Source organism: Diadema antillarum, unplaced genomic scaffold (genome assembly GCF_040938485.1).
Source record: "Diadema antillarum isolate AM-2024a unplaced genomic scaffold, OU_Dant_1.0 seq00000821_RagTag, whole genome shotgun sequence".
NCBI classification, from domain to species: domain Eukaryota; kingdom Metazoa; phylum Echinodermata; class Echinoidea; order Diadematoida; family Diadematidae; genus Diadema; species Diadema antillarum.
This window is the reverse complement of record NW_027271698.1, coordinates 1,092,322-1,115,166: the sequence shown is the minus strand read 5'-3', so window position 1 is coordinate 1,115,166 and position 22,845 is coordinate 1,092,322. Positions and strand designations below refer to the sequence as shown.

At 39.0% G+C, this 22,845-nt stretch overlaps 1 protein-coding gene across 1 annotated transcript in view; it reads left to right on the top strand.

The window, feature by feature from the left end:
* Nucleotides 1–22,021, top strand: part of LOC139739844 (serine/threonine-protein phosphatase 2A 55 kDa regulatory subunit B delta isoform-like) — a 69,143-nt gene extending 47,122 nt beyond the window's left edge. The window contains exons 3-9 of the mRNA XM_071650438.1: nt 4,956–5,053; nt 7,115–7,280; nt 9,621–9,911; nt 11,083–11,247; nt 13,814–13,938; nt 18,711–18,847; nt 20,651–22,021. Of these exons, the coding sequence (XP_071506539.1) occupies nt 4,956–5,053; nt 7,115–7,280; nt 9,621–9,911; nt 11,083–11,247; nt 13,814–13,938; nt 18,711–18,847; nt 20,651–20,933 (1,265 nt within the window). The 3' untranslated portion in view covers nt 20,934–22,021. The remainder of the gene's footprint in view (nt 1–4,955; nt 5,054–7,114; nt 7,281–9,620; nt 9,912–11,082; nt 11,248–13,813; nt 13,939–18,710; nt 18,848–20,650) is intronic.
* Nucleotides 22,022–22,845: the final 824 nt, after the last annotated feature.

The window sequence follows — 22,845 nt, the reverse complement described above, 5'->3', positions numbered from 1 at the left end:
CGCTCGAGTACTGCGTGACTACAGCCTAGTCGCGGTACGTAGAGATCTTATTCGCACAGCTAACAGCGTCGCGCGCGCGCGCGCGCGTCTGGCCAGCTGGTCGGGCTATCCCGCGAGCAGAAAATAGCATGCGGCAGGCAGTTCTTCTGCTGCCGTTTCGACAGGAAAGATTGAACTAAGTTGTTACATCGCTGAACAGTCCCTGGTTTGAGATTGAGTATGCATGACTTCATGGGTTTGTTGGAGGGAAAATGTAAGAAGAAAGGGTGGCTTTTAAATTCTTTGCTTGCCAGATTCTGGCAAGCATTTTTTCCTCTTATTCCAAAACGCTTCCCGACTTTGATTTTCACTTGCCGCGGGAAAGCGCTCACTGTAATTTCACTCGCGGTAAGTGTATCCGGGACCGGTAGCGTGCAAAAATGCGTGCAGTTTTCCATAGCCAAGTAACGTACCATGACGCACCCCTCGGTTCAAAATAATGCGTGTTATTTTCCATAGCCAAGTGACGTACCATGACGCACCCCTCGGTCAAAATTTTGACCGACATTGATGGGATTTTGACGCACCCCTCGGTCAACAATTTGACGGACATAGCTGGTAAAATGACGAACACCTGGGTCACAAATTTGACGGACCAAACAAGGAAATGACGCACCCATGTCCGGGGGTAGTGGGGTGAGTCATTACATTGACAAGTGCATAACAATGCTTCAACCTCTGCTGCAAGTTTATCCAACAAACTATGATTGCAAAGTATAGCCCCATGCCAAAACTAATTTCAGGTGACATACATTCTTCTTTTGCTGTTTTCTGCTGCTGATAACATAAGATTGGTAAGTAAAGCGCTGTACATTTGGGAACTGTATTTAGTATTGTTAAAAAGACATTCATATTGGCAGGTAAACAAAAAAAAAAATCATTTAGAATACCAGTAGCAAGCATGTCAAAAGCCACCTGAAGAGCTGCCAGTTAAATTTAATCATACTGATATGAGCATGGTATTTCTACGTTCTTGTGAAGCTTGTTGTGATGGTATATGAAGAATGATGACCACAAAGAAATCATATAATTTGTTGTGCTACTTCCCCTGGATGTTTGGATATCTCATTGCAGTCATGCACACAATCTGCTGCCAGTCAGCCAGGCTGTTTTACAGCATATGGCTGTGCAAAGTATAGATGAATCTGACTTAAAAGAGCACTGTAACTCATGCCAGCCATAACTGGGGAGCTTCCAAAGAATAACAAAAGTACCTGCAATTGGTTATGCAATGAGCCAGGTGCGTTGCTATGTCAGTGCATAAATTATCTATTGTTTGGCATACTTTAAGTTCCTGGTGAGAAATTATACTAGGACCTTTTTGTAACCAGAGACTTTGAACATCACTGGGCACTGTACGTCAGTGTTAGTGGCTCGAATGTGGGCAGGATGTTTTTAGTGATTACAACATTTTGCTGTTTCAAGTACAAGGGTTTGTACATGTTGTATGTGGCCAGTACCACTGTCCCTTAAAGAGGGAAACAGAAAATGTACAACTTTTTCTCACTTCAGTTTAGTAATGGTGATCTGGAGACTATTCTGTACAGGATATGAAGCCATTACCAGAGACTCCAACTCTCCCGTTTTCGACGGGAGATCTCCTGCCGAAAACCCATTTTTGCAAAATCTCCCGTTCTCCCGTTTGAGATTTAATTTCTCCCGCCCTGGCTCTTTGTCTCCCGTTGGAAAGGATTTCTTGCATATTTCTATCGTATGTTGAAAAAATAAGCCTTAGATAGCACCAGAGAGCATCTAGAACCCTGGAAATTTCGCTCTTCGCACACATCAACTTTGAGTCTCCCGTTTGCTCGGGGTTTCAGGCGGGAGAATCTCCAGATCAGAAGGTGCTTTGGGTTGGAGTCTCTGCATTACACAATTGCAGAGTAGAAGACCAGAAGATATGAGATAGGGCATACATGTTGAATTTTGTAGCCTGTAGGTATACATGTACCATAGTTTTGCCCATGACTATACAGTACACTGTAATGCATGCTGCGCAATGGTACATGGCATACAGTTCTGGTCCATTGCACTACACAGGGAGGGTATAATTCACGATGCTCATGAGACTACTCAATGAGAGTCTGAGCTTGTTTTTGTTGTCTGATACATGTACACTGTACCTTGTACTGTGTAGCAGTTCACCCTGTGACAAGTTGGCACACAGGAGGGAAAATCCCTAACTGTTAGAGTACAATTTCCATGTCACTCAAATGGGCATTGCCTTCACTCCAGGATTTATTATGTAATAAACAACCTAGGCATTTCCAACTTCAGCATGATAGAAATCCCTTTAGTAGTACATGTACATCGACCACAGTTTACTTGATTGCTATTACAAAGATGTATAGCCTACAGTGTACCTTACAATTACAAACATATTTTAATCAAATGATACATCTATATTTGGTATGTTTTCAGCAGATCGTACATTTAAATTGATATTAAGCAGGTTCAGTACACATTTGATGCTGAAGGTTATTTCCAGTTGAAAAGACATCAGTAATAAAAGAAAAAAAAATGTGCAACTATAATGTACTCTGTACAGAAAAGTACTAAAATACCTTAATACAATTTTGTAGGTTAGGACATTTGACCTCTAGATAGTGAGTAGACCAGTAAGTACATTGTAGGCCCTCTCCCAGACTGATACATTGTGTGCTTTAACTATTGTGATTAACAACATTACCTGCTTACATACAATTTGTATTCAAAGCAACATTTCCAACCTCACAAATTAAATGTCATCGTGAATGTTACAGCTGTTGCAAATTACAAGTGAATGAACCATGAACCACACAGTTTTACATATTATGTGTATGTGTAAAACTATCAAGCAACATTATTGTTATAATACCTGTACACTGTACATGTATACTCTTACTTTGATACAAAACTTGCTGTAGTGACCATTACCCCTAAATTTCTGTTGATCCTGTATAAGAAATACAAGACACATTGTCACATCTCTGTGTTTTATCTTGCCAAACAACAGGTACAGGTACATTTCATTTCTAGCATGAGAAAAAAACAAAAACAAAAACAAAAACAAAAAATCAAAACAAAACAAAAGATCATGTATGCATGCTGGGCAAGTTCAGATGTGCTCTAATGAAACTACATTGTATGATACACTTGTACATGTAATTCTCAAGTGTATGCCAAGGATTTATTTTTTCTCTTCTTTTTTTAGATAAAGTCTAAATGGCTACCGGTACATGTAGGCTGATTAGTACCAGTGAACTGCCAAAGGCTACATGCCTTTGTGATTTAGAAATATCCACCCGGAAATTAGACCACTGAGGTTTATCACGTTCAGTACAGATCATATTGTATACAATGTGATATGCAATGTGTTTTACACAGGACACACATACAAAGTATACTGTTTCTTTTCATTTCAATAGTGTTGGAGGAAAGATTTGTATGTTGGAGGACAGATTTGTATGGCTGCTTATCCATGAGTTGTCCTTGTATAAAATATATGCATAAATGCTCTGTGGCAAATTTAGACATTATGCCTGGTATAAAGATGAGATTCATTTGGACCAGCAAGGATTAGCGTACAAGCAATTGTATTCCAGAAGCATTTTCTATGTCATTTTGGTAGTGTTATACTACTGGTACTATTCCTCATGAATTAAAAACACATTTTGAATAGTAAGCATCAGGCAGTGGGATATTATGTGTGTCACAGAACACGCACACATTGCTGTGAACTGTGTTGCCCTTTAACATTGTAGTTTCCTGCACAACACATTGTACAGTGGAACATTATCAATGTAAACATATGCTTGAATCTACCTGTTCATGGAAAATGAGAGAGATAGGAGAGATACATAGAGGAAGGGAGAGAGAAAGGGAGAAGGAGGGATAGGAAGAGAGATAGACAGATGGAGAGAGAACTGGAGAGATAGAGTGAGGATATTCTGTACATTGGAAGGCAAAATAACAGTCAACCACTCTCTAGTTTGTGGTATTGTCAAGAGACATGTACACGGACACCAGGATGTGCCGATCTTCCTCAGGAAATGAAAGGGTGCTGTTCCTGTGGGTGTACAATGTATTGTCAGAGAGGTGTTGGGGGTTCAGTGCATGTACTGGCTCAGGAGCAGATGGTGTGAAATTTTAATATGAACTTCATGTCCTGTCATCTTTATAATAAATCCTGTTCCTTTGACTACGTAGGATGTACAAATGGTGTACCTACAGATATGTTTTCAGGGGTCAGGCAAAGTTTTTGTATTTATGATCTGTTACCATGTATGTAGTCATGACTAATTTGGAGAGGTCATTAAACTCTGTGTCAAACTGGGAGATATATCTATAATAAACATATTTCTTTTGAGGAGTGTTTCATGATGCAACTCATCTGCCATATACAATGTACATACAATGTAATACATTGTATGCTTATGTCAGTCGTTTGTTTAAGAAAGCAATGCCTGTGTTACTTTTGGATGATGTGGCTATAATGATTTGCATTTTTTAAGTCATGAGGCATAGTAAAAATACAACAACAAACAGTGAAACGCGATAGTTACCCCATTGGGTTAAGAGCACCGCAAATGACAATTTCGCTGATGCCGGATTGTGCCCCTGATGCGGCGAGCCATAATGGTATGCCAGATGGAGATAATAATGCAAAAGCCCTACACAGATCTTTATGGCTCCACAATCCATCAGACACTGGCCAAAGTGTGTGTCATGCATGCACACACATACTGTGCCTTATCCCAGTGTATATAATCATTCAGCAACCTATGCTGCAAGAACTGAAGAACACTAGTCCATTAACTTTGATGTATTCTGTATTCCCTGATATCCCTAAACTTCTCTTTTCTATGCAGGTGATGCTGTTACCATCTGCTTCCCATCTTAATACTGTCATGATTTTTTTTCTTTTCCCCTTGCAGCTGACATAATTTCTACTGTAGAATTCAACCATGATGGAGAACTACTAGCAACAGGTGACAAAGGTGGACGGGTAGTTATATTTCAACGCGAAACCTCTGTAAGTTTGATAAAACTCATGTTTCTGTGCTTGTCTCTTTTTAAAATTGTCTTCCCCTATGTGGCACATTTCATTAAAGGGATAATTTACCATTTGCAGATGAAACAAAAACCCTCCATTAGTGCTTCAAAATAGTTCTAAAATGTGAGTTAGGGATAAAACCAACCAATGTAAAAATTTGAACCAGTATAATTGATGTTAAATATTGTTAAATATACAAAATGTGAACAATAGTTAAAATAAAAATGTTTTCAGATTAAACCGTGTGCAGTTATGGTTTAATGAGAAAAATAGTGATATGTCCTTATATTTTAGGCTTTAGTGCAAAAATTTTCAATATGGTACTATTGGTAGGATGTTTTGTGATACAACTGACCATGCATCAAATGTCATATGTTGAACATTTTTTAAATCACTGCTCCCAAAGGTAAACAGGACCTTTAAAATGGAACTGCAGTTCAAAGTGGGCAATGGTTCTATGGTAGATTTTTTCTGCCTAATGATTTCCACACAGATTGAAAGGTAATGTTACGACTTCTGGTTTATGTGAAGGTTAGGAGTTTGTGCAGGAAATGATACATGAAACACTTGAAAACTGAACTTTGATTGACAGTCAACATTCAGGGATGCAGCTGAAATTAATTCAGACTTTTCAGTCCAAATTACGTTATGATGCCCGAAACCTGAAATGTTTTGAAAACATGGCAAGTGAGACCGGGGACTGCTAATCACTCCTTTTAACAGGTTGAGTTGAAATGTGTAGATCGGTGTCCCATTGTCTTGCCCGCATTCACTTCTTGAATATAATATGTGTTCTAATCACCGACTCTGAACCCAGTGTGCATGGCAGGTAGTTTGTGGTGTAAAAGGGGACGGTTGTGATGAAAGCTGCCCGGGGCAAAAGGATTTCCTCATCGGAATCCTTGAGTACTGGGACACAGGATGGCATAAACTTGAAGGCCAGATTGATTGATACATAAGCCACGAAAGAAGTAGAAAAAGAAGAAAAAAGAACAAGGAATAGGCAGCCCCAGTCAGTGAATTATCATATGACATTTCATGCTGCCCTAGATGCCTACAGTGTGGCTGGAAACTGAATCATAATTAAAGTTTTTTGTGCCCGGCTCTTGTCATATTTGGCATTTTCCGCTTTTCAAGGAAATTTCCCTTGTCAGAAAACCTGCGACTACTGGCGCTTGTCATCTCTGAAGACTTTCTCCTGTCTTCCCCTCTTCGTCATTCTTTCTCAGTTAGGATTCTTTGCTTATTTTGCGTCAAATTTGTGAAGAATATCTCTGGAAAAAAATTCCCAATCAGCCAAGGGGGGAAGAGAGCAATAAAAAGAAAGCTTACCGCTCGGTGATAACACACATATTTAGATGTGTTGATATCAGAGAATGAAAGCTTTTATTCATTTCATGAAGCACTGTCTTCCTGAGAGATAGATAAAGAGAGAGAGTTTCATGGGTGACTTTTCCCGTGAATCTTTTATTTGACATTTTTTTCCCATAGTGCTCTACATTTGTATCATCAAAAGTGCAGCAGCAGCTACATGAAATTCTACAGATGTACTGTATGTGTCGTATATTTCGTGAGGTTTGGGTTTTTTTTTGCAAATTTCGCGAGTCAGGTGCTATTTGTGAATTTAATAACACACGAAAACATTAACTCTTGTCCTGACATGGATGCAACTTGTGCGCATACAGTACATTGTACATTTCTCCATTCATGACTGCACTCGCTGATCGTGAATTTAACCTGTTGAGGACGAGTCCCGAGTATACTCAGGCAAGGGTCTATGGGAAATGCATGTTATAGCAAAATCAAACCATCCTCAACGGGTTAACCACTCATAAAATTGTTGGGAAGTCCTGATTCAAGAAAAATTACACTCACTATATGGCATACATGTATACTGTATATTTCTGAAATGCCTTTTTTGTTGAAACTTCAATCATAGTAATTGATTTAAACTGTAAATGTGAATTCATTATTCATTATCTTTGAATCAATGTTACAACTTCTGTTTTTACTCTTTCATTTGCTACTTTGCATGGCCAGTCCAAAGACGCAATACCACCTCGAGGTGAATACAACGTATACAGCACCTTCCAGAGCCACGAACCAGAGTTTGACTATCTCAAGAGTTTAGAAATAGAAGAGAAAATCAACAAAATCAAGTGGCTTCCGAGGCAGAATCATGCACATTTTCTTCTATCAACAAATGGTGAGTTTGCAAATATGTACTATTCCATAGCTTTAAAGACACTCCGTCGTGGCGAGTGGTTTGTGCGGCACGGAGACGAACGCAACACGCTGCCTCCCCCATTCTGTATCAAATGTAGTGACCCCCGAATGAGAATAGCGCTGGCTCAATGGGTCAGCGAAAATACGGTAGGCTACAAGAGAGCTCCCTGTGCTTATCTCCTAACCCAAAATGGCTGTCCCGAGAGCTTCCGAATGGACGCACACTCTCAGTGCGCATGCGCATGAAGAGAGGCCAAAAGAGCCACGCATCTTCTGGCCTCTCTCCTCCAATCACCGCAGCTCGCGGTGACAATATTTGTGTATGATGCGTACACACACACGCACACACACACACACACACACACACACACGCCGCAGCGTCTTCTGGCCTCTCTCCTCCAATCACCGCAGCTCGCGGTGACAATGTTTGTGTATGATGCGTGCACACACACGCACACACACACACTTGTCTCAGTGGTAGCATTGTCCCACACGTTTATGGATATAGCACCGAGTCTGCCATTGCGCAATTGCACGCACAAACTTCGGTCGTTTGGAGTTTACGTACCATTAGGGATGGCGATCGGCTGCCTTTAATATAAAAAACAATGTGTGATAAGGCTGAATATGATCTGTAAGCAACTTCCTTCAAAGTATGATGTTTCAAACGTGCAATTGTCCAGTCAAATGCAATGTACAGTGCAAGTCATCATTCAGCAGGGTGGCAGAAGTGTAAACCAGTAAATGCACTTAAATGTAGAGTTAGGATAAGCTGTGGAGTTTAAGAACTGAAAGTAAAATCTAAAGTAACTTGCTGTCTGATTCTTCATCTTATGGAAAAGTTTAAAACATGATTTTTACTATTCATTTGCAAGAATGGCTCATTAATCTTTTAACACTAGAAAATAGGATTGTTTTTATAGTTCCCCAGTTAATATAAAAGGATACATGCTAAAAGGGCATGTCCTCTTTCAGGGGCACTAAAAATATGTATAATGGAAGAATCACAGAGCATGTTGTTCTAGAGTCATGAAATGCTACAAACGTTATGTATCAGTTACATGTAGTAGCAATTAAAAAGAAAATGTATCAGTTACATGTAGTAGCAATTAAAAAGAAAATGTATCAGTTACATGTAGTAGCAATTAAAAAGAAAATGTATAGTATGATGAAAGTGGATACTGGCAAGGTACGTGTACAAGTAGGTATTGTGAAGTTGGAATATGAATTGATTTTGTCATGACTTTGCCAAAAAAAAAAACAAAAAAATGTTTTCCAGCTAAAAGGAAAGGACATGGCAAACCACACAGATAAAGAAGGAAAAAATTGTGAGGAACACATTTTTGACAATGACTAAATATGGTAGGGAGTTCTTGATGCATTTTGGCAGGTCTGTGGGGTGAACTAGTTGAATCAAAGATAGTACATCTGGTTCGATATGTCAATCAATTCTCCCTGATATCTGCTCTATACCAGGCCACAAAGGTTACCATTCATTATCAAACCCAATTTGCATTCTCTGTGGAATGAAGAATGAATGACATTGTGTGTGTTTGTGTATGTGTGTGTGTTTGTTTGTCTGTGTACAGTGTGTATGTAGATAAAGGGTTGTCTAATATTTGATTAACAGCCGTACAAGAAGTAGCATGACACATCTTATGATTATGAAGATTCTATCATGACATAAGTGGAAATAGGGGTAAAAAAAAACAACAACATTAGTGTAATAGATGCATATTATTTTAACGCAAATAATTTAGATTTTATATAAAGTTTTGCCTGTATTAATATAGGATTGTCATGGAGATATCTAACACTCAGCACTGTTAAACTGCACAGTTTGCAATACCTTATAATCCACTACATACCTTATTATTATTTTTTTTTTAACTTAATCAGTATGATTGTGGCTGTGATAAAGATAAGTTAAATTGTTATGTTTTTCCCATCTTGTTCAATGTATAACTTTGGTACATTTTGTGAACAAGAATGAGGTAGACACAGCAAAGAGTATGTGTATGAGTTACAGAAAAATAAAAAAATCTTGAGCCAAAGACAATTAAAACTCATTCTCTGTTTAATACTTTATCTCATATGTCAACCTTGGCAATCAGAATAGATGTCCTTGAGTTATCTAACCTGTCAAAAGCTTTCAGTTTCTGTCTCTAGACAGGGAATTTTTGTTTGTAACATTGTCTTCCAAATTGGACCAATTTTCCGATCCTCAAAATAGGGACAAGCACATTATACTCTTGTATTCATTATGTTTCAGTTACTGGAGTGTGGTTCTAATCACTGTTCTCCTCTCCTTCTTCTTCAGACAAAACGGTGAAATTATGGAAAGTGTCAGAGCGAGACAAGAAGTGGACAGGGTCCAACCTGATGGGTGAGGACGGCGTGCTCTTGGACCCAGCTGCCATCACCTCACTCCGGCTGCCGGCGGTAGAGCCCATGGAGCTAATGGTAGAGGCCAGCCCGAGGAGAGTATTTGCCAACGCCCACACCTACCACATCAACTCAATATCCGTCAACAGCGATGGCGAGACGTACATTTCTGCCGACGATCTACGGATCAACCTCTGGCATCTAGGTATCACGGACCAGAGCTTCAGTATCCTTTGCCTCACATCGACTGTCAGAAATTGCATGAAAATTTTGAAGAATCATCACTTTCTGAATTCATTTTTAATGAGGAATAAGGCTTTTAGGGACAGAGGTTGTGTACAGTGTATGTGAAGTTTATCATTACCTCCGCGAAGGAGGTTCTGTTTTTCTCGGTTTTTCTTGGTTTGATTGTCAGTTTGCTAAGTAACTGAAAAAGCAATGAATGAATTTGTATGAAACTTAAGGAAAAGTTGATGACAAGGCACGGAACTGATGATTTGATTTTTGTAGTGATACGGTTAACTGTCTTGATCTAGGATACTTAAAAAAAAAAATTGAAGGATTACCATTGGCAAATAAGGCCAACAGAGTAAATGAGAGAGTTCAAGGTGCTCTTATTTGAGGTGTGCATACGCGCACTGAGTGTGCGCTTGAGGCGCAGTGTGCAGTACAAGCTGCTGCCGGCTTGTGAGACACCAACAGAAAGGCTTCTTTGTCATTGGGAAATAGTAACGAGCGATTTTCAGCATGAGAGTATTGATGGAAAATGTACTGCTTGGAGGAGGTCCGCACTCTCCAAGTACTTTTCTAATTTGAAATGTGAAGATGTGGTTGTGCCATTCTGTTAGGACGTAATGGAAAGACGACTTAACATTTGCAATGTAATTGTGGTGGAAGGGAAGTGAGACTAAAACATAATTTGCAGATATGATTACTTGGGTTCCTTAATTGATAGGCAAATGATTATGTACAATATTAGATGTACATGTATTTCATTATACATTGTATGATATGGGATCACGTTGGTTGTAGAAATATGAATCTATTTATATGTACGCTTGCAATTAAAGAGAAGTGGATATGAAGTATGTATATAGATACCATCATACGGTATACTAATCATTGTAGTACATGTTACTGACTACTGTGTTTCAGGATATTAGGCCTGCCTTGTTGTTTGCAGAGAATCTTATCAAATTCTTATGGATAGAGTATTGATTATTTATCATTTGTAGTTAGTACAAATAGCAGGAGAATAAAGCAATTAATTGTTCATCTCTTGTTTGCACAAGACATTCAAATTGGCTGTAAAAAGGTTAAAATTCCTGTGCATACGTACTGCGTGTGGAAAGCCACAAGATATTGTTGTGCTTTGTCCTTAACCCTCTGTCCCTCAGACATTGTAGATATCAAACCTGCCAATATGGAGGACCTCACGGAGGTCATCACAGCAGCAGAGTTCCACCCAAAGGATTGTAATTTATTTGTGTATAGCAGTAGCAAAGGAACTATTAGGTTATGTGACATGCGCCAGTCGGCACTATGCGACCAGAGCTCAAAAAGTGAGTACAAGCCCTAACCTCCAAACCTTTTAAAGATGTGGGGACATGTTGAAATGGTATTACAGATACTGTACGAGCTGAAATTTTCGTGTACAGATATTTTCGCGAATTGCTACATGGAGGACATTTTCGCGTGTTGTTAATTTCGCATTTGCGAGGGTCTAACTGAACTTAGCTATTCGCGCATTGTTATCTTCGCGTGTTGTTATTTTCGCGGTTCAAAGGCGATTCGCGAAATTCGCGAAAATAAAACCACCGCGAAAATTTCAGCTCGTACAGTAATAGATAAATAGAAAAATAGGAATGAATACAAAAAGTTATGCAAAATATGAATCACCGACACCTATATTGCTGACCATCTGGTTACAGCCAAAGACATTCTTTCACTGAAATTTATTTCCAGCATACTTGACAATTTTTCATATCAGCTTGTTTCAGTAGAAATCAGTCTTTTTTTTTTTCCAGAAAATCATTAACTACATTCAAATGTGTGTTTTTATGATAGTCATGCTGATATTGTATAATGGTTCTTGATAGTGATTTGATGTGCTGTTAAATACATTTTGGTGTGTGTTTTTCATTTTATGAGGGACAGTAAGTGTTAGGTAAACATGAAATGTAATGAAATGTTCATTTCCTAATTTAGAAATGATTCATAGAGAAAATTATCCAGGAAATCACAGAAATGTGAAGAGATGTTATGTGATTATATTTTATTAGCCTCTGAAGTTTTAATCATACTGGAGTCAATATTCAATTTTAAAAGCACTGTAGATAAGAAAATATGAAGCAAACTTTTTAGTATCTGTTTATGCTTGAATTAAGCACAAAATGATCATTAGAATGGGGGGGGGGGGTATTCTCAGAGACTACAAGCTGCCACAAGGGAAGCTGAAGGTAGAAATGCTGACTTTCAGCCATCAAACTATATCAACTGAGAATACCCCCCCCCCCCATTCTAATGATCATTTTGTACTTAATTCAAGCGTAAACAGATACTAAAAAGTTTGCTTCATATTTTTTTTCTACAGTGATTAATTGAATAGTGACTCCAGTATGACTAAAACTTCAAAGGCTAATAGAATATAATCACATAACATCTCTTCACATTTCTGTGATTTCTTGGATAATTAATGTGCACGGTCACATATGTGACCATATATGTGACAGTGCACCTCAAAACGAACATAAAGTCGCACACACTGATTTTGCGTGAGGACTGAAAATAAGTGAAATGGGTCAACCTAGCCGATCTTGACTTTTTCATATTTTCTGAAAGAGTGGGTCTTCTTTTACATTATGCTAAAATTTGGTATCATAAAACGGGCAGGAAAGTGTGTTTTTTAGCAGTTTATCTCGAACATTTTTGGTAGAATACTTGGATCAGGTGTGTCTTTAGAATCCCTTTTTCCTTTCTGAAAAACCTTGTCCACACTCTTCACTTTCAACTCTAATAACTTTTGAAGGGATAGAGCTACTGCTTTGAAAGTTGGCATTAAATATGGACAGAATGTGTTAATGAGGCATGGCTAATTTCAGTTTAATCTGATAATCCCTTCATTGTTGTTACTCTGGCGGTTTACTTCCTGTTTTTTGTCCCATTCATCGCACAGCCAGCACGGTTTGGTAAAGATTAAGCGCTTGAATAGACACTGTACTTCAGAGCCTCTTTTCTCAGTTCACACTTTTCCTGAGTTTGTGCTTTCTTTCCAATATTTAGATAGGTTAGGAGAGTCCATTTGATTTGAGTTATACATCATTTTAAAGCTTAAAGTCTGCTCTTTCAGAATATGGTCTTAACTTAAAATTCATGTCTGACGACTTTTTGTTTGTTTTGAGGTGCAGAGTCACATATCAAAAAATCAACAAAGTCGCACACCCTGATTTTAAACAGGTCAACCTAGTCAATCTGGAGATTTACATGTTTTCTGAAAGAGTGATTCTTCTACGCTATCCGAGTTTGGGATCATGAAAGAAAAGGAAAGTTGTGTTTGTAGCAGTTTTTCTCAAACACTTTGTAGAATAGTGTAATTGGGTATGTCTTGGAGACCCCTTTTCATTCCTTGAAAATCCCTTACACACTCTTTACTTTCAACTCTAATAGCATTTGAAAGGATGGTGGTACTGCTTTGAAAGTTGGTATTTGTCATAGACAGAATGTGTTAATAGAGCATACACTGTACTTTAATAGGTTACAGCTTATTCTGATAATCCCTTCATTGTTGTTGCTACAGAGTTACATCCTGTTTTTGGTCCCATTCATTGCACAGCTAGCAGGGCTTGGTAGTAAAGATTAAGTGCTTGAATGGACCCTATACTTAAGAGCCTCTTTTGTCAGTTCACACTTTTCCAGAATGTGTGCTTTCTTTAGAATATATAGATAGGTTTAGGAGAGCCCATTTGACTTGAGTTAGATATCACTTTAGTGCTTAAAGTCTGCTCTTTCAGAATCTGCTTGTATTCAGATATCTATGTCTGGTGACTTTTTGATGGTTTTGTGATGCAGAGGTCACATGTTATATCCCACAAGGCATTTGCTTATATGTATTCATTTTTTTTTTTTCAGTCTTCGAAGAGCCAGAGGATCCGAGCAATAGGTCATTCTTCTCAGAAATCATTTCATCGATATCAGATGTCAGGTTCAGCCACAGCGGACGCTACCTTATATCCAGAGACTACCTTTCTGTGAAGGTTGGTGCTGCTTGTTTTTGCAGAATTCTTGCAAAATTTGTGGACAGCTTTATACAGAAAACATCATCGAAAAGGACTATTGAAGTGCTTCTCTTTCTGCAGTAGTCAGTGAGAGTGGCTTGCTACACTTAACTTTATGATAATCTCTTTAACTACCAATGATTATGTATTGTCCTGTAGAAGGATATTTATAAGATAGTGTATACACAAAAGATTGTTTCCTTAGATGTACATATAGTTGTACCCTGTTTGTGTATAAAGATAAGGTTAAGGTTCAATAAAGTTCCCATGCACTCAATAAATTTTCTCACTATGAGAGAGCTGTGGCAGTATTTTAACCCGCTGAATATGAGCTGATTTTGCTGTAGCACATGTTTCCCATAGACACCTGCCCAAGTATACTCGGGAATAGCCTTCAAGGGGTTAAACCTCCAGTGCATTTCAAAAGGGCTATGTATGTCTGACTTTGAATTGCTAGACATTGTGTTGCATACATTCTTTGTAGGTATGTATGTGTATGCATGAGTGTTTGTATGTTCATGAATATGCATCAAATAATTTATTGCTTCAATTATGAAAACCAAATTACAAGAACATGTTTGGATTACAATGTATATTATACATGTAACCTCCTTAATATGAAATGCCATGCAAGAGTGTAAGTGTAAATTGCAGTATATATGGTGAGCAATAACAACTGTGTATCAAATTGTTGAGAGCTGTTTAGAGAGTTTTAAACCATGTAAAACATTCCTCATACTGGCTGACTAAACATCAAAACTAGTGTCTAATAGGACCATCTGCCCCCCTGCATTGACTATAAAAAAAAAAACAAAAACAGTATATCCTTTGGCTTTCAAATGATGGCAAGGGTTTGTGTATTGTCCTACACACCCATCAGAGCGTTAGTTTCAGAATCAAAGGAAGGAGGCAGGAAGAGCTCCCAGGGTAGCCGTGTGCTATTTAAAGTGCCTGCTAAACCTCCATTGTTTTCAGAACAAAGGGTACTGGTGCTTGTAAAGCATGGGAGTTGTTACATGCAGACAAGTTCAAAAGGTAGAGATCAGTGCACTTTTATTTTGGGCTTGAGGTAGGCACAATGGCACCTGGTAAATCTCTTTTAAAGTAGTGCAGCGGATTAGAAGCCAGGTACAGTGTATGAGGCAAACTGTGCAAGTAAAGCATAATGGTTTGCCTCAGGGTAATTAAGTAATGAGCATTTATAGAGTTCAATGAGCAACATATGGTTTCAAAGGACTGAAACCATAGAGTCTTGACTGTAAGAGCACTCTATGAATGAGCAAATTGGATGTAAGTTACCAGCTGTCACATAATGTTGATGAAAACATTATGTACTGGTATCCTAGTGGCCACCCTACTGTCAAAGTGACAACCTGTCTTTCACTCCCTGAAAACAGTTGATGTGTGCAGCTTGTGGCTGGCATGTAATTTGTCCCCCCTTTGGGCATTACTTCATTTTAATGTAGAAACTACTGACTCCAAACTGAGCCTTAAACAGTAGATTTATGTGTACGAGTTACTAGGTTCTATGTGACACAATTTTTAGCAATTCGCATGACTGCTCTTCTAAGAAGAGAAGGCATTTGTAACCAAGAGAACAAAGATTTACAGCAAAGAAAGAAAAAAGGAAAAAGAAGAAGAAGGTAAATCACTGAAAATCAAATTGTCTGCCAACCCGTCCACAGTGGTCAACTGTCTATAGAGACCTGTTGTTATGCCTCCCTGTAGTGATAGCCATATGGTGGTTTAACAATATGTGACCCGCGACAACGGTTTCAGGCAAAAGTCGCAAGAGCAAATTCCCTCCTAGGCGGGGTACAAAGATTTTGACCATTATTTTTGTCGATTTAGGTTTTTTGCAGAAATCGAATCTTTGATATGTTTTCTACATCTACACTAAATTTCATAGCATAAGACTAACTTTTTCCTATCGAAAATGGAATTTAAAAAACCCTATGTTGGATCGCACTCGTCAGTTTCGAGCTTCTTTCGAACGCCGCGCCAATATCCCCAGCGTTGCTACGGCGCAGGGTCTCGCATGCGATTGGCTGGTGCGTCGCATACATTTACATAATTCGGCTTTCGGAGACACCAGTTGCAGCGTTTGGGGAATGCTTTGTCCACGCGTGCACGATTACACGCTCCATTGTTCTTGCTATAGTGGTTTATATACGTTCGCTCTGTAGTGCGTGCTCTTCGTTTGGCTTTCTATCCAAACTATTCTACCACAATGTTCGACAACGGAAGTGACACAAAAATCATGTAGCATGACATAACCGTGTGAAAAGAAAACTAGATATTCTCAAATTTGTCTACTTGTACATGTAGTAAAAATTATGACAGCAGACTGACTCAATGGAAGGTAGATGAGAGGAAAGGAGCGGTCACATGTGACTAATTATATTCAAATACTACACGTCAAGATCACTACACCAAACTAACGAGTCGTGTTTGTTCGTTTGTTTGTTTCAATTTAATGAGCACCACCGAACAAAGCAGCATATGCATGTCTTGTAAAAGCAAAACAAACAGGAAGCATGACCCTTGCCAGCACTGGCAATTTTTTGCCTTCAAAAGAGTCGCCAATGATATCTATAGACAAATCAACCACAATGAAAACGCGATTTGTAAATGTGTGGATTCGCCACCGCTCCTGTTATATTACATGCACACGGTCATGGCGTGTGGATGCCATTGCGTAATGTGTGCACCAAATACACATGTACATGTACACTACAGCTGTACGTGCAATTGTCATATTCGCCATCTTGAAAGACGTACTGTAAACAAACCCGAGCGAAACGCATTGTTTTTCGGCTCCATACGCTGAGCTCCAAGGAAGGTGCCCGGGAAGCGTTTTTTTTTAAAGACGGCACAGATTGGGGCATGGCGCGTGTTAAACCTATGGGAAAAACGTTGGGTTAGGGTATTGGTTATGGTTATGGTTAGGGTTAGGGTTAGGGTTGGGGTTAGGGTTAGGGTTAGGGTTAGGGTTAGGGTTAGGGTTTGATGGTTAGGGTTAGGATTAGGATTAGGGTTAGGTTTAGGGATAGGGTCCCCGATAGATTTTTAGTTTCCCCAATCTGTGCCGTCTAAAAAAAACACGCGCCCGGGAAATTTGACTCTCTCAGTGAGCCAATCAGAAGGCGATGTGGTTGCTAGAGGCGGAGCTTAACATCGATTGGCACCATCGTACGGATGGGTGATTCTCCCCTCGTATCGCCGCTCGAACATTGTCTTTGAGAAAGAGGTGAATCTTCAAAGCCTGTTTTCTCGCAATTTTGTCAAGCTAACAACTTAAAAAGTGCATTTTATTTCTCTTTCTATGCCCACTTATGGTGCCGAAGAATACAAGTGTTTTATATCAATGCAAAGCTTAGGAAATGGGCAATGTGATTCAGTGAAAAAATGAATTTTCAAAATTCCCGACTTTTGCCTGAAACCGTTGTCACCGGTCACATATGTGTATGTGGACAGGGTTGTGATTCATAACACTCTTTTGTCCAGTATACCTGTTCCCCAAAACGACAACAATGAAAACAAAGTATCACTGCGTGGTTTCGCTGTACTCCATGTACTGTAAAAGTGAGCCAATCAGAAGGCGATGTGGTTGCTAGAGGCGGAGCTTAACATCGATTGGCACCATCGTACGGATGGGTGATTCTCCCCTCGTATCGCCGCTCGAACATTGTCTTTGAGAAAGAGGTGAATCTTCAAAGCCTGTTTTCTCGCAATTTTGTCAGGCTAACAACTTAAAAAGTGCATTTTATTTCTCTTTCTATGCCCACTTATGGTGCCGAAGAATACAAGTGTTTTATATCAATGCAAAGCTTAGGAAATGGGCAATGTGATTCAGTGAAAAAATGAATTTTCAAAATTCCCGACTTTTGCCTGAAACCGTTGTCACCGGTCACATATGTGTATGTGGACAGGGTTGTGATTCATAACACTCTTTTGTCCAGTATACCTGTTCCCCAAAACGACAACAATGAAAACAAAGTATCACTGCGTGGTTTCGCTGTACTCCATGTACTGTAAAAGTCGATATTTACGCCCTACTAATTTTTCGTGCTCGACCGGGTAAGAAGAGTTTTGCGGGCTTTTAATTCTGCGGAATCAAGACATACAACTACTGGAACATATGGCAAACAAAAATATTCTTGTGCTTTTATTTTCGCGCTAGTTTCTGGTTGCGCGAAATGCACGAAAATTTCAGCACCAAGAAAATTTCCACTTTTACAGGATACTTTCTTGGATGAGAGTGTGGTCTGAAAAAGACCTACTCCATATCTATGTTTGGATTAGCATGTTCTTCCCACCCTTGGGGGAAAAGTGAGTGGTTGATAAGAATGAAAGGCTATATATACACATATACAAACTGTGACACAACATTTGCTCCAGCGACAATTGCTCCAGCCTTATTCTTTCCAAGGACTTTTGGGTTGGGGTGAGGGTTGTGATTAGGTTTTAGGTTTAGTTTGATGTGAGGATTTACATAGAATTAAGGGTTATGTTTGTGGGTAGAATTTATATTTGACTTGGCGTGCAGATATTTCATGGGAGCAATTGTTGATGGAGCAAATGTTGTGGAACCATACGTACACACTGAGGCGGGATCCAAAGAACACGGGCTCCCTAGAGAGCATGTCTCTGATTGGCCAGATCACCACCCACTAAACGTTCTGTCACGATGGAAACCTTCAAAGAATGTAAAATTATAATTGATTCTGTTGTTCTATCCTCCATGGTAGGTGTGGGACCTTCTGATGGATACCAAGCCAGTCGAGACCTTTCCCGTCCACGAGTACCTACGGAGCAAGCTCTGTTCCCTCTACGAAAACGACTGCATATTCGACAAGTTTGAATGCGTCTGGAACGGCACAGACAGGTAAATTTTCCCTGTGTGTGTGCATCATAGGCAGCTTAATGCACCTGCTCTATAGAATGTTTTTCAATGATGACATTACACTATTTTCTCCATGCCTTTGGAAATCACTCCATGTATACACTCCATTTAACTTGCTATGTATATGCATTACTGCACAATGATTCTGTTGGGAAAGATTTGGGCCGTGGGGTCAAAAGGTGAAATTAGAATGCTGAAATCCACAATAATTGCTCTCTGAAACACTTTCACCATCCAAATGAAACTTGGTTCAAGGAGCGTATAGCTGCTCAACACATTGTTGGGTTATGCTGTCAAGCTTTCAAATACGTAATTTTATTTTTCTTACCATCATGTGAAACTGTCATCTCACATTGAGAAGATGTGCTGTTGACCTATTATGAGAATAATGAAATACAGCAGAGGCACACCATAGCAACATTTGTAGATAATTGACTGACCCACAGACAGCTGAGTGTCAATATTAAACATGAAGTAAAGTAGGAAGAAGAAGAATTCAAGATTGTGAAATATGCAAGTACAGTTTGATGCTTTCAACAAGAACAATTCTTAGGATTTTAGTGATCTTTGTTGGATTCATGATATAGAGTTAGAAGCTTGTTTTGCACCCTTTATACCTCACCATAATTTTTGGAGCCATTTCTGTACCTGCTTTACCTTATGTTATTTATCTCTTGTTTCCTGACATTAGTCTTCAGTTAGATGTCTTTAAGTTTTATTATCAACCCTCTTGTTTTGAATTCTATCTATATAGTTTCTCATCCTGCCTGTATAGTCCTTACTTTCGTTCTTGTCCTTGTCATAGTCCTTTCTTTCTATCTGCTTTCGCCTGACGTAATGAAATCAAAATTTACATGCATGGAGTCCTTGGTGGATCTTGAGATACCCTTATCTCCCAGAGTAATTCACAAAATTTACAAGCTATGCTTTCTTGTGAATGCCTCTTTTCCATATAGTTAAAAAATAAAGTTGTATTTGCTTGTTTATTTATCAAAATGTAAAGTTGATATTTCTTTAATTGTATACAATGTCTTGTTGAAGCTTGTGTGATTCATAATTCGTAAAAATATTCTGTACTCATTAAAGGACAAGTTCACCTTCATAAACATAAGGATTGAGAGAATGTAGCAACATTAGTAGAACACATCATTGAAAGTTTGAGGGAAATCGGACAATCCGTTCAAAAGTTATGACTTTTTGAAGTTTTTGTGCAGTAACCGCTGGATGAGAAGACTACTGCAGTGTGTGAATAACTTAGATGTCACATGCGTACAACAATATAAGGAAAATATAAAGAGAATTTCACAAAATTTCATTTTTTGAAAAAAGAACGCATTCCCCCGACTCGTTACCGACAAATGTTATGGGTAATATTATTCCCCCTGCCTTTAGAAAGAGGCAAGTCAAGTGCTCTTTTATTATGCGAAAAAAGTGAAAATATGTTGAATTTTCTTTACATTTTCTTTATACTGTTGTACGCATATGACTCACAAGCTGTAGTAGTCTCCTCATCCAGCGGTTCCAACACAAAAATTTTAAAAATTCATAACTTTTGCATCGATTGTCCAATTTTCCTCAAACTTTCACTGATGTGTTCTACTAATATTGTTGCATTCTCTCAATCCTTATGTTTATGAAGGTGAACTTGTCCTTTAAGCATTATGTAATATTACTTTGTATCGCTTTATATTGAAATGAAATTCATTCAATTTTGAATTTGAATTTGATGCATTAGAAGAATCGTTAACCTGTACAACTTGTCTTTTGTTCTTCTCTGGCGCGCAGTGCAATCATGACCGGGTCGTACAACAACTTCTTCAGGATATTCGACCGCAGCACGAGCCGCGACGTGACCCTGGAGGCGTCCCGCGAGAACACCAAACCGCTGCAGGTGCTCAAGCCGCGGCGCGTCAGCACCGGCGGCAAGCGCAAGAAGGACGAGATCAGCGTGGACAGCCTGGACTTCAACCGCAAGATTCTGCACACGGCCTGGCACCCCAGGGAGAATATACTGGCGGTGGCGGCCACCAATAACCTGTACCTCTTCCAGGAAAAGCCACCCAGCTAAACCAGGGCCTTATCACCGATCCACCTTTATCGCTGTCTCTCTCTCTCTCTCTCACAGCTATCATTTACAGCATAGGATGCTATCTCTTTGTAGGGTTGTTTTGCAGAGAAACGATCCTCTGAGCGATCGGAAATGGAAGACAGAGAACAACTTTGGCTATTTCCATCTCATTTTTTTCTTATTTTTTTTAATTTTTTTTATTTGGTACTGTTGTGAGGCGAATTATTTTGACAAAAAAAAAAATTATAAGAGCCTGAAGTGAGTTTCTTTGGAAGTCTCTGTTGCAATATGAGATTTGATGTGTTCAGGAAGAACATTTTCGAGTGATTGTGTATGTTCTATTGAGAGTGTATTCCAAGCCACTGGACTTGACCATCTGACCAATGACATGCATGTTGCTGACCAGGCCGTAATTGTTCAGGTGGGACTTTGGCCATACAGATACCATCAATTAGGAGGTTAACACCAACACCATTTCTTTTCCTTGAAATCACTCGTATACAGGGAGCCTTGAATATTGCAGGCAAGGGGAGTATGGAGAAGATTTGGGAATGGTTTATTCTTATTTCTAGCTCAATATAGGATAGTTTTAGGGGTTTCCCTTTTCCCATAGATATCATCAGAGTATATTTGCCAAGACTCCAAATACAGATATGCAATGACGACAACCTATTAGAACCCAAAGTAGGCCAGATAGTCCAGACAGGTTTTTATACTTATGGCATGAAAGATGATAGCGATTTCAACTTAGCTTGCATTTAGCATCTCATGTTAAGCAGCGGGGAGTCAAAACCCGATTGCTTTCACTTTCGATTGCCGAACAGGTTGCTAATTTCTGGAAAGTGTTAAGCAAGGGACCACAGTTTTTGTCTTGTACGGTGTATATCTGTGTCCTCTTTTAGTGCAACCAGAAAACCTTTCATAGTCATGCAGAACCGATCACGTGGAAGTTTGATGGCAGAGGGTGAGATAATGCTCAGCCACACACCAGCTGGTCTTCTTACAAACAAAAGAATGTTATTAGCTGTTTGTGTGGGCTCTGGAGCTTACATGATGTGATATTGACTAAACAGATCCAGAGGTATACAGCAGGGGGAAAAAAGGAGGGGGGGGGGGTTGGTGGGGCAGAGAATATGGTAAGAGATATACTGGGGTTGTGGTATCTCTTTGTAGTGAAAAATCAACCAGGGATTTTAGCTAAAAGGTAATTGAATTCTTTGTTGGTGAGAGCCAGTGTTTCTTTCATGCAACGTTGAGAGCTGTCATTCAGACTTGCAGATTTGACAAGAAAAGGTATTTGCAGTCAGCAAAGTGTTGGCGAAGGGAAATAAAGTGGTTGCTTATATTGGCCATTATTATTGTTGAGGTGCTATTGATTTCACGTTCGTGGTAGTCTTGGAGCTTTAAAAAGAATGCTAGCCATTTCCACCTGTGGGCTCTTCAATTTGATGTCAAAAAAAAAAAAATCACTTTGTTGTCAAAAATTACTTTGTTCAAATGTAAGCTGTTTTGCCTGTTAATCTGTACCTTTTTTATTTTTGTTTTATTTTCTTATTCAAGCCAAAGACTAGAGTGGCTTGTGAGTGGAAGATGTAATATTTATGTCTGTCTCATTTCATTTATAGTTGTCGGAGAAATCAGATATGAAATGGATGTCGTTGAAGCCTTGGTTCACACTTGGAAATGTATATTTTTAAATTGAACTAAAAGTGTACTGGCCTGTAAATTGCTAAAAAGAAGATGTAAATTAATTCTGAGATACAAATTAAGAAAGAAGAGTTGTGTTCGGTATATTGCGGCTTCTCGAATGTGTCAGAAGCATGGTCAGTGACGGAAACCAGGAATGTGTCGCAGGAATGATAACTGTTATTATAGGATGAATATCAAGTTTTGTACATAGCTGGAAGATGAA